Source organism: Macrobrachium rosenbergii, chromosome 1 (genome assembly GCF_040412425.1).
Source record: "Macrobrachium rosenbergii isolate ZJJX-2024 chromosome 1, ASM4041242v1, whole genome shotgun sequence".
In the NCBI taxonomy this organism is placed as follows: Eukaryota; Metazoa; Arthropoda; class Malacostraca; order Decapoda; family Palaemonidae; genus Macrobrachium; species Macrobrachium rosenbergii.
In genome coordinates, this window is record NC_089741.1 from 49,133,727 (window position 1) to 49,145,942 (window position 12,216).

Here is a 12,216-nt window from a genome sequence, read left to right on the forward strand (position 1 = left end):
ATACAGTGCACTACTACCCCAATACTATTCTCCCAGTATTTAAATATATTTTTTTATCCATTTTTTTTCTTTAATAATGGAGATCACTTTTCTTTGTGTTTTCCTTTATCTTTTCATACTTCTTCAAAATGAACGCCATATTCTTTGGAAGCTTGAATTTCAAGTCAGTAGCCGCCGTGGGCTTATTCCATATGACTAGATTTCATCTTCTGAATAATAATAAAGATAGTACAACCACATGGTGTGGTCACGACAACTAATGTCAACAATGCTGGAGGTCCCGCCCCCGCTAAGAAGATGCGAAATAAATTGGAAACAAGCTGTCCCATATTCACCTACGTGGAGGTATTTATTTTTGCCCTTTGAGCGTTGTTCACTACCTCTCATGCTAATCATATTCAACTCTGAATTATCTTCTTGGTCGTTGCTTCTTTTTTTGTATTATTATTTTATATATATATATATATATATATATATATATATATATATATATATATATATATATATATATATATATATATATATATATATATATATATATATATTACTAAAAGGACCTAATTCAAACTGGATGGTATCTAATGGAGTATTTATTCAGAAAAAGTTACAAGCTTTGTTGGACAAACAGTCCACTTTAACGAGTATCCGTTTGTCCAAGAAAGCTTGTATATATATATATATATAATATATATATATATATATATATATATATATATATATATATATATATATATATATATATATATATATATATATATACATATCAGTTTTTTCATACCCTGACCAAAAACCTTATCGTTGTTAAGGCAGAGAGACTTATGAAGAAACGTGAAGCCGCTCCTGAATTATTATGACAATGAAAATGATGATTATTAAAACTTTTTTCTTTTTTAGCTCTTGTGGCCGATAACTTTCTCACGAGACTACACATTTTCCCTTATCGAATCTGTAATCCCATCAAGAGTTATATTTTAGATATATGTCTGCCATAAATGATCTCGTGAGAACACTTATCAGTGGTTTATACCAGTTATGTTTCAGATAAAGGATTTCTGAGAACTTACGTTGCTTACTTGAATACATGTTTCTTCTTCATTAATTTTGTATTTTTTCTTTTGTTATTTGCTATATTTCTATCCGTACACGTGTATGGATAACTATTTTCTTAGCTCTACGCTGCTCCTCCTTAACCCCTTCCTCTCTCTACTGGACCATGAGAGATTTTACGGAAAGATTAACAAGACTGTTTACTCGTTATTGCGTCAGTGAATACAAATACGAGTTTGGTACAATCAGGACCAAGTGGGTACCAGAATTAAGGTAGGTACTACAATTTCACCACTTCATAGTCACTTCGAATATACTTGACAGTGTGTATGTTGCCGGCTGCCGTCAGTGCCGTGTTCCCCAGTGTATGGTTTTTTAGTGTACGAGCTGTGGGCTATCTCTCGGCAGCCCAGATGTTACCGCCTCAACACACAGCCTCTGTCTGTACTTTGCTCTAATCTAATCAGCTTGTGTTATTCTTTGCATGCGCTTGTAGAATAAAGATATTCAACCAAACACCCAGCATGTTCCATTATCAACGTGAGCACCCTAGCATCTCAATGACGGTTAGTGATCGCTGGCGATCAGCTTTTTTTTTTTTATTGTTTAGATTTGGTTCGTAGTTTTTTAACGTCTAACTGCTATACCTATATTAGGCGAGAAGAAAGGCTTTTTTTAGTACATTAGCTACTAAATGAGAGTGGCCAGTTGTTCCTATTTTTTTTTTTTTGGGGATTTCAAAGTATTCCCGGCGTTACCAACAGACTGCCCATTGTTTGCCGAATGGCCCCGGCCCCCACGTGATTCAACGTGACGTCATCGCCTGACTATGGTCATCCCTTCAGTCAATTTTATTGAAAATGCGTTTAAATCTGCCACTACCTTATCTACAGTCACGATTTAAACCTTACGCTGGTGGAGCAGGTTTCAGAAGTCCACATCAGTGATAATGCAAACCAACCGTCACCAGCGGAATATACCTCGCAAATTCTCCATTTGAATTTTGAAATTTATTGTCCTCGCCACTCCGTCTGTGCCGTTTATGCAATAAAGAAAATTGTGGTCTGCCAATTATTTTGACCTTCGAGGACCTAGTACTACCCATTTTTGACAAAGTTATCCAACATGGTTAATTTTAATGCTTTCCTGTCAGATATGTTAGATAAGAATTATTCTTTTTCTCTATGGGAATATGTACGAATATTATATACTGTCTAGCGTTTCTGTCAAAATAACCTACATTTATCGTATGTACACAAGGATGGAATGGAAATCACAACCTAGATACTTATCATGTATGTACATGCATATATAATGTATATATACGTACAAATATACACATTAAAGAATGAGCGTGTTCGTAGTTATAAAGAGCGCCATCTTCATACTGATACGAACAACATCATATAGCAAGCAACGTGCGGAATCTCCAGTTTCCGCGGCATCATTCAAAACTAAAGTACTGTATTTTGCTCTAAATAGCACAGCGCAAAAATGTATAAAATTATTTGACGAATTTAAAATTCAGATCAAGCATATACTCAAACCATACAGAATGGCGTGCAAGAAAGATTTATATTGATTATTATCGTGCATTGCTTACGTTTACTTTCCTTCTTTTCCTCGTGCGTTTTAGCGGGAAAATATGTCTGAAACTACTGACCTTGGGGAGAGGCTCATTTGATTACAATCGGTTTTGTTTTGTTGTCTTTTATTGCTTATTTTTACGACATTTTAATGTTACTGCGTTATTTTTACAAGGGAAAATGAAAGAAACACGCCGACAGAAGAAAGTAACGGTTGCTATAGTTTATAATCAAAACAAAACATTTATTTTTCAATTTTCTTTGTTGCCCCTCCACAATGCTGGCTAAGCTTAGCCAACGAGAGACTAAATTAATCGATAATTATGTCATTATTTTTATTTGGAAAATTGTAATCTGATTCTTTTTACCCGGTGTTTGGCCATTCATAATAATGGTTGGTACTATTTCCCGCCTTCTAGAACGGACCAAACATGGAGTCTTAGCGCACGCGCACTTCCCTCCTATACCTGGCCCGGTCTCCCACCATTACCCAAAGTGTAAACAAAGTAGTCGGAACGTTGTCCTTTTCTTCCGCGTATATTTCATTCTTGTGTTGCTGAAACCCGATCATTTTGCCTCGTCGACAACCTCTACAGTCTTACGTTACTGTCGGGGCAGTAGTTGAAAGGAGGTAAGTGGGGAATTGTGTTTATTCGGTGTTATCAGTTTGGTTTAATTTATAGCTTGCAGACCCCCGCCGAGGGTGCGTACCATCGCCACTAAACTTAAACACGAGGCATAGTTACCAAGCCACGTACTACCCGTTCATTCTTTTACTAGTTGATTGTGAAATTTAACTGTTTTCAGTTGTGCAAATTATCAGAATTAAAATAGTTTACTTTCCGTTGGGAATCGACCCCCCCCCATAGATTCTTACGTAATCGGGTGGCATAGCGTAGGGTAAACATACCCAAGGCCAATTCCTTTTTAGGGTGCCTTAGGTAAAGGACAAGGAACTAACATTGTACCGGAAGTCCTACCTTAGGTCAGGGCTATACTCTGTCTAGTAATAGCCAAGGCTACGCCTAGCCTACCGTACGTGGTAGTTATGGTAGGCCATCTAGTTGTCCCTAGGCCTAAAAGAGTGAGAATTTTGCAGGGCTTCGTCACTGATAGAATGAGGATTTTTGCAGGCTATTGCCAGTAGTAGAATGAGATTTCTGCTGGCCGTTATTATTACGATAGATCTAACTAGTAGCTCTGTGGCGGCAATTTCCTTCTAACTTTATTTTTCTACAGGTTTTTGGTTGCTAATTATGGATTTTCTTCAATTTTTGTCGCACGAATGTAATTAACCCCTGAAGTCCATCCAACAGGGGTTTCCATACGCGATCTTCACAAGACAGAGCACGGGTACGACTGTTTGGAACAGTTCATATCCTCTCCGGCAAGTGCAATAACTTGTTAATGCATGGGTAACCCCCCCCCCCCAGACCAGTACCAAACACAGCGAAGGGACGTTCCATCTCCCCAATGCCAGTACTAAACATGGTGAAATGCATTTAACTCCCTCCTGTTGGCGAATGGCTCCCTCTCGTTTTTCCCCTCCAAAGGGCTCCCCCTCGACATAAACATGTCCACTCCATTTCTGTTCTCCCCCATCTAAAACCCTGAATTCCCACGGGCCCCCTTTACTTTTGAGTAGAGTTAGGGGGCAAATAACAGTTGGCTGACAACAAACAAACTCCCTGCCAGTATCAGAAGCCCTAAAAATGTAGAAAAAACTAATTTCCAAGGTACAAACAGGTTTGGAGCTAGTACTTAGAAGTACCATTATTATTAACCTTAAAGCATAAGAATTTAGCAGCTAGCCTACTTACTGTTATCTGCATCATAGGCCTATGATTGTGCAGAGTGTGGTTTGAAGACGTCTCGCATAGGCCTAGGTTAGTGTGGTACAGGATGAATTTTTTGGCAAAGTTATGATGAGCCTGACATGGTAGTTATTTTTCAACCTATTAAATTACTTACTAATACATGATGATGAATTACGGTCATTTCGCCCACATGTCAATTCGCCCACATATAAGAGTCAATTCGCCCACATACATGTACAAGTGGTGACAAAGAATTAACCAAAAAGTAGTTACAAAGAATAAGAAAAAACTTTGATTAAAAGACAATTACATATACGTAATATTCAAATAGTGACAAAGAATTAAAAACTTTGATTAAAATATAGATTCAGCTGCGCACTGGGCCATTCAGGTGAGCACACGCTTTCAGCAACTGATATGCCGATCGCTTACCCCTCACGTGTTCCTCCCAAAGAGTAAATATTTTACCCTGTAAGTTTTTATATTTTTTTTTTGTATCCTTCGTAGCTTTTTTTCGGATACTAGCCTTCTGTAGATAGATGTCAATTTAGCCTCTTTGTGGAGAAGGCTTACGAGGAGGTAAAACTGGAGGTTACATCTGCCTGCAGCACGTTCGTTTAGTCGATTGTGCCAGCCTTCAATGTCAATATTGGTATGGATAGACTGATTGAAAATACTCCAGCTAGAAGTTGGCCATAAGGAGTTGTGGATCCATGTTCTTGAAATGTACTGCATTATAGTCTGTAACTGGGCTGTGGTAGCTTGACGTGAGAGCCGTTCAAACACGGGACCTATATCTGCCTCAGGCAGAAATGGAAGGGCCATCACTTTCCGTAAGTATTTGTACGTCCTGTCATCATGTGTGTATGCATGCTAGAGACCAACCTCTTGAACCTACATAAGTATTTCAAAACAAAGAAATTAGACATTGTAATGTACAAAAGAAAAAAAATCTGGTCATATTATGGTGATCCATTTTGTTTTAAAAGTACTATTCGACAGGTACTATAAATGAAAAATCTGTAGGCAATTAGCTAAATTGACTAACCTTTCTCCATACAGCTTGCGTCCAATGGTATACGCATCCCTTGACCTTGGCATTAGGCAAAACCTCAGGCAAGACTTTCCACAGTGCTTTCTCATAGTCTATTGTTATGTGCTGAACACGAGGCTCATTTGGTAGACTAGTTATAACTTCATTGAAAACTTTTCTGTAGTCACTCTTTTTTTTTCTCCCAGACATAATGACAAATAGTAAGGGGACTTGTTTTGCATGGTCGTCTGCCCTCACAAAAGCGTTGACTGTCATCAGCTGTGTAAAAGGGTGCCTGCATAGCTTGAACGTGCTATCAATGTACCATGACTTGGCCCTTGTTAGATGTGCTATTTGTTCTGTTGTTGCGAAGATCAAATGGCGGCGTTCACGAACTGATACGTCACCTATAAGAAAATCGTCAGGAATGTGATTTACTTCTAGTGCAGAATTCAGGTTTTTGGGCTCTGTCGGTCTTACAATTTGTCTATGTCTGTTTGCTGTTCTTGCCAAATGTTCTGGCTTAGGCAGACTAGGGCATGGTGCACTTCCTATCTCTTGTAGTAACACATCATCCACTATAGCAGTCGCTGGTTTAAACAGATCTTGTGCTGCCAGTTTCTTTACCTCTAATGTTACTTTAGTGACGATATCAGAGCCAGTTGGTGGTGAATGATTGTGCAACATGTTGTTCTTTACATATTTTCCATTTCTCTGCGTTACTAGTGCCTTGCATGGGTTACTTTTAGGGCGATTAGTACACTGCCAGTGAGTTACATTCGATCGCTGCATTTTTTTGTTTTAAGTGTACCCATGACTGTCAACGAGCTTATCTCTACCACGCTGTGTGTCCTTTTCAAAGAGCTGGAATGTAACTTCACTTTCTGGCTGCAGTTCAGTATCTTGTATGGCTGGGTCGTCAAGTGAATCCTCTAGTTCCATTGGCAAATCTGGTGGGTCATCAACTGAAGACTCTTGTTCAACTGCAGGGATGTATGGTTCGTGTTCCATGGCAGGGGTGGCTGTGTTGTCCACTGGATAGGAGGTTGGTTCATCAGTGAAGGTGCAAGTATTACAATTCCAATCAATGGAAATACCGGATTTCACAGCTGCCCAGTAATCAGCACGAGATACGCCAGTATTGCATTTCCTGTGTTGCCACCTTCCACACATGTCGCACTGCAGACCTTCTTGCCTTGCCCTTACAGGTACGAGGCACTGAATACACTCGTCTGTGCAGTCTACCATCTTGCCAGGAACTGTTTTATTCTATGGTCAATCAGTAATTACAAAACATAGGTAATGAACCACCAAACAACACACACACACACTTCCATAGGCTTTGTGAATAGTTTCATATGAATTAAGTATATTTTCACTCATTGACTGCCTTACTAGAAAAACTTTTATTATTATTATTATTATTCTTATTATTATTATTATCCACCGATCCCTTATCTTCCACCTCCTTCCTCCCTCCCTCTCACCCCCTCTCTTCTTCCTCCCTGCCAGCTTATATCCCACCCCATCCCTCCTACCTCTCTTCCTCTTAGCCCTTCCCTCCTCCCTCCCTGCTCTCTCTCTCTTTTCTCCTTTCCTCCAACCCCCCTTCCTCCCCACTCCCTGCTGCCCCCCCCCCCATATAGTGGGCAAAATGACTCCATAGTGTGGCGAAATGACCGGCTACCATGATGATAGGCTATAGCCTAAGTTTACTCAGCGTTAGGCTATTGTGTACTTCTTATGCAAAGTAAGGGGGCAAGGCTAATGTAGGCCTAGCAGGTATTTCAGATGGAATAGCCTATGACTTGCAGACTACCCTTAACCCAACCTCAGATTTGATGCCATGACCTGGCCAGGGGGCTTTGCCCCCTGTGGGCCTCCCAAGTTAATTGTGGTCTCACATTCTATTCATCCTACGTTAGGTTAGTTTGTCATTGAATTCATACGTGCTTTCTCCCATGCCCGATGGGTCTGTTAGAGCTTTCAGAACAGTGGTTAGCTTGTTGTGGTAAAACATTCCAAGTGTTAGGTTAGGAAAAAACATTAGAAGCTGCTGCTGGTAGGAAGTTTAATACTTGAGAAACAAAAGTGTAATTTAAAACTGAAGACTACTACTGTTCCCCTCTGGGTTGGTAATTACCAGAATACAGTACGTGCAAAATAGGGAAACTAGACAAAATGCACCATTAACCTAGACCTAATGCACCACCAGCCAGGTCTAAATGCACCAACCGCTTAGTCTGAATGTACCACTTTGTAAATAGTCTGAATGCACCACACTATATATATATATGCGCTTATTGTCTGGTTGATTCTGGTTTCAAAATTTTTTTCATTCTTACAGTGGTTAAATCTCAAAGTTTTTAGCTTGTCACAAATAGTTAAGTAATTTAAAGAATAGAGAATCTTATTTCATTACTAAAGCTTTTATATCATTTATCCTTTTATCATATATGATGTCAATAATTATTTTATTTTATATTTACTCCAGTTAAGTCTGTATGATATGAAATTTTGTGGCATAAGTCTTAAAGTGTCTTGTTGGTTTTTTAATATTCTATTTGTACTCAGACTTTTTAAAATTATTCGCTTTATCAAAGAAAATAATCTTGCGAAGTGAATATATATAGTTACCCAAAGAACAGGTGTTAAGTGAATTAATTTGGTGCATTGGGACCATGAGGAATAATGCATTTTAATTGGTTAGTTTTAATCATCTTCTCATAGCTTAATGTATTCAGATTTTGTAAATGATTCACTATATCAAGGAAAATATTCCTTCAAAGTGATTATAGATACCCATATAGTTCCCCGAAAAGCAAGAGTTACGTGAATTAAGGTAGTGCATTGGGACCACGAGGAAAGATGCACTTTAATTAGGAAGTGGTGCATTGGGACCATATACTCAGTACATTCAGACTAGTGTTGGTGCATTGAGGTAATGGTGCATTTAGTCCATAAACCCAAAATAGGTTCTGTGTTTCTTACCAGACCTGTGGGGATGAGTGTAAAAACATAAAAGATGGCAAATATTAATATAAACAACAGGGTAAATAAAGGGTGGCAAATATTCACGAATAATTTGTGACTAGCAGGCACCAGGCCACTGTTGTAGTCTTCAGTTTTACTAATCTCTTATATCTTTGTGAAAAGTGCTAGTTTTAGCAGAGTGGTGTTGGATAGTAAGTAGGAATGCAGAAGTTTGCAACACTGCAATTTCAGACGGTTAAAATTAAGTGCAGTGATATATGATGATAATTGTTCAGTTTCTTCCCAAAATGAGACTTGATCTGCAGATCTTGAAAATGACGTGTTATGTAAACTTACTCTAGGCAGTTTGAACAAGCATTGATCTTTGTTCCAATTGGCCAACATGAAATTATCCAAGGCCAAACATGTTGCCATTGTCTGACCAAACCTTAATTTGGCTAACATGCTTACCTTGCAGAGGGACTGCTCCAACTCCTTTTAGGTTAGAAGGGCCACTCAGTGAACATAGTACTCTGCCTCAGATCTCCATGGATGGAGCACTTATCTATTATGGATCTGTGTCCCTGAACCTGTATAGAATATGAATGATCTTGAACAATAGGAAGAATTTTAACCTTACTGATGTGCAGAATACCAAGGAATACCTAATCATATAAGGTGCTGCATGTCAGAGGGGCCTAAGTGCAAAAACATAGTTTTGAGATATTAAGCTTTTAAGTTTTCCATTTGTACCAGAACCAATTTATATCATGTGACTTCAAATTGTAAGTTGGGGGGGATTAAGGGTGATATTCATTTGAAACTTGTTCCCACGTGAAAATTACACATCTTTTCTATATCTTCCTACCACTAACTCAATATCGCCATGTTTGAGGGTTAGGCCACTGAAACTTGCAGCACCTCAAATCTTTTTGATGTGGCAGAAGTCAGTCATATAAATTTAAAATTGCTTTCATAAAAGTAATGTATAGTGCATGCATTATTTATGTAAAAATGTGCTACTTTAATCATCACGAGTCATTTTGTCGTAACGTTCATTTTGTACCTTGAAAAGCGCCATGCCGTTGGGGTCACAGAAGTGTCCAAATTCTTCATAAGATTTTAAAAAGTTCATGGCAACATTGCCTGCAGGAGCTGCACATCACAACAAAAGGCAAAATAGACCAATATTTGTCTAAAGGCCTGTCATTGATCATTAGCAAAAAGTGTGTCCCAGGCTGCGTGTTAGGTTTTGATTTGCGTGTTAGGTTTTGATTAAAAAAAAAATGGTGCACTAGAACAAGGGAAAGACCCAACCTTGGTTGCCATTCATTTCAGTGATGTATGTATGAAAATTTGTGTTAGCAAAAGTTAGGGGAGGGAAACTGGAGATGGGTAGAGATTTGAAAGTTAATGAGTGGCAGAATTTTACTGAGGCCCTTTGAGTCACTGGGAGGTGGTGGTGATGAAAAATAGCAGGAAAACTATGTAAAGATTGGCAACTTCTCAGAGCATGAATAATTGATTTCACAATTGATTTTCAGGTATTTCAGGATGAGTTGAACAAGTCTACATTTCTCACTGACAGGAATGTGTTGAATTGTATTACCATTCACATATGTGATGTAATTAATAGTTGGTTTCTTTGCTTTAGAATAGCCTATGGTTAGATTTTAATATCAGAATTCAAACTTTTGATTCAAATAATTGACTGGTACTAGTAAAATAATCGTTGATGGTATTGACCAATTTAGATATTAGAAGTGCCCAAACTCCTCATATCTCAATACTTCCAAAATTTGCAAATAAAGGGCTAGTATTAAGGACCAGCTTTAATCCAATTAAATGAGATCAATGTGCAGTAAATGCAAACTCACTTTCAGCTTCGTCACGTGTGTAGCACAAAACATTGAGTACTGACCAACCATCCATTAACCGTCCAAAGTTATTTAATTATTAGGACCCAGTAACACTACTCTCTCCATTCTGAAATCTGGCCACTCATAAGGTGGGGCAAATTGATTGCAATAAGAAAAAAAAGTTGAATAACAGTACTGATTCTTGACAGCCTGGCCCAAGTAGTTGTTGCAAAAGAATCCAGTAACACACTGCTTCTGTATTAATTTTGAAATCAGCTTGAGCTCAGGAGAGAGGGTACAGAGTGGTTACTATTGGACATGAGTTGACCAGCAATACTGATTATTGGGATCTTGAGTCTAGTATTTCCAGCCAGGATCATATTCTTTTGTTACTTTGAAGTATCTTGGCTTTTTGCAAGTAGTTGACTTATTTGCCCTAGCTTCACTTACTAATTCTCACTTTGCTGCTGGAGACTTGCAAGCTCCAGGAATTTATGGTGAAAGTTTTTCGCATTTTGCTGGCAACTAAACTAAAAATAGGGTTTGTTCCTTGGCTCAGTACTTGAAAAATTACAGTATTCTATAAGGTTTTTCTCATTGTTAAAGTATCTAGATTCTACAAGCTCATAAAATATTCGTGTTCTTATGATTCGCGGACTGCGCAACGTGGAGTTTCTCTATGGAACATATCATAGCCATTATTTGTGGAAAATTCCCATTCATGGTATTTTCACTGAAGATATTCACTAATTACTGTATTTCCATATATTTTCATGAATAAATGCACTTTTGATAAAACTATTAAAATACTCAGGTATATGCATTTTGGGGGTTTCTGCGTTGAAAAACTATCAAAATGAGGCACTTCTAAGTGTTTTTAGGGTTTAAGTATTTATATTTTTAGCTATGAGGTGTGGGCGCATCCCTCTTTTGAGTCTGAGGTTCACTGTACAGTAAAGCCCTGTAATTTGGGGGGGGATGGTTACTGCACCCCCCCCTCCCCCAGCATGAATAACTAAGATCCGCAAGTACTTAAACCCCCTCTAAAAACACTTAGAACTGCCTATTTTGATAGTTTAAACACGAAAAAACCCTCTAAAAATGCTTATACCCGAGTATTTGAATCATTTTATCACAAAAAGTGCATTTAGTCATAAAAATTTGAAGAATAGTAATTAGTGAATATTTCTCTGTGAAAAATACCGCGAATGGGTGAATTATCCACGAATAATGTGTAGATATGTTCCACAGAGAAATCCGCGAATAGTGAGACTGCAAATACGGGGTTGTTACTGTAACTTGCGTGTTAACATTGTAGTAAGGATGTTCTACAAAACAGGTCTGGCTGAAGTTTTATTAATGTTTAAACGAAAAATACGTCTAGTCTGTGTGCATAAAAAATGAGGAAAACCACAAACATCCATTAAGGTTGAGTAATTGTCACTCAATTCATCCTCCTCTATATCCAGCAATGCTGGGGACTCCTGTGAGAACCTGGGATTCTGGGATTGGGAAAGCTGAAATAGCACAGTGCCCAAGTGAAATAATTACATAGCTAATGCATATCAAGAGTAACAATCTCCCCAAGATTTTTAGAGCACAAAAATCTAGCAAAGAACATTACTGGGATGCAGTCTTACTAAAACTAAACTGAGCTCGAATGCTGTTAATTTAAGAGCAAAGTATTGGACTACTTTATAACTTAATTAACCTGGGGTTCTGCCCCCTTACCTGTCTGGCATAGGGCTCTGGCCCCCCTGGAGTCCTTACCGAATGTGACCTTGACAAAGGAGCCATGTTCCACAGAAATGAAAGTCAGAAAAACATAACTATAAAGATCACTATTTAGGTAGTACACTGGCACCTCTACAGGCTTCAGCTTAACATACTTTACAGATTTG

General features: G+C 38.3%; 1 protein-coding gene across 34 annotated transcripts in view; it reads left to right on the forward strand.

Moving 5' to 3' along the window:
* Positions 1–1,347: 1,347 nt before the first annotated feature.
* Positions 1,348–12,216, forward strand: part of LOC136835422 (transformer-2 protein homolog alpha-like) — a 42,548-nt gene continuing 31,679 nt past the window's right edge. For 13 of the 34 annotated variants that reach the window (XR_010852338.1, XR_010852247.1, XR_010852257.1 and 10 more), the window contains exon 1: positions 3,108–3,264. Coding sequence is in view for 3 of the 34 variants with exons in the window: in XM_067099054.1 (XP_066955155.1) it covers positions 1,572–1,613 (42 nt within the window). In the remaining 31 variants the exon portion in view is untranslated. Of the gene's footprint in view, positions 3,265–12,216 lie in introns of all 34 variants that reach the window. The other 21 variants (XR_010852309.1, XR_010852316.1, XR_010852236.1 and 18 more) reach the window with 12 other exon arrangements.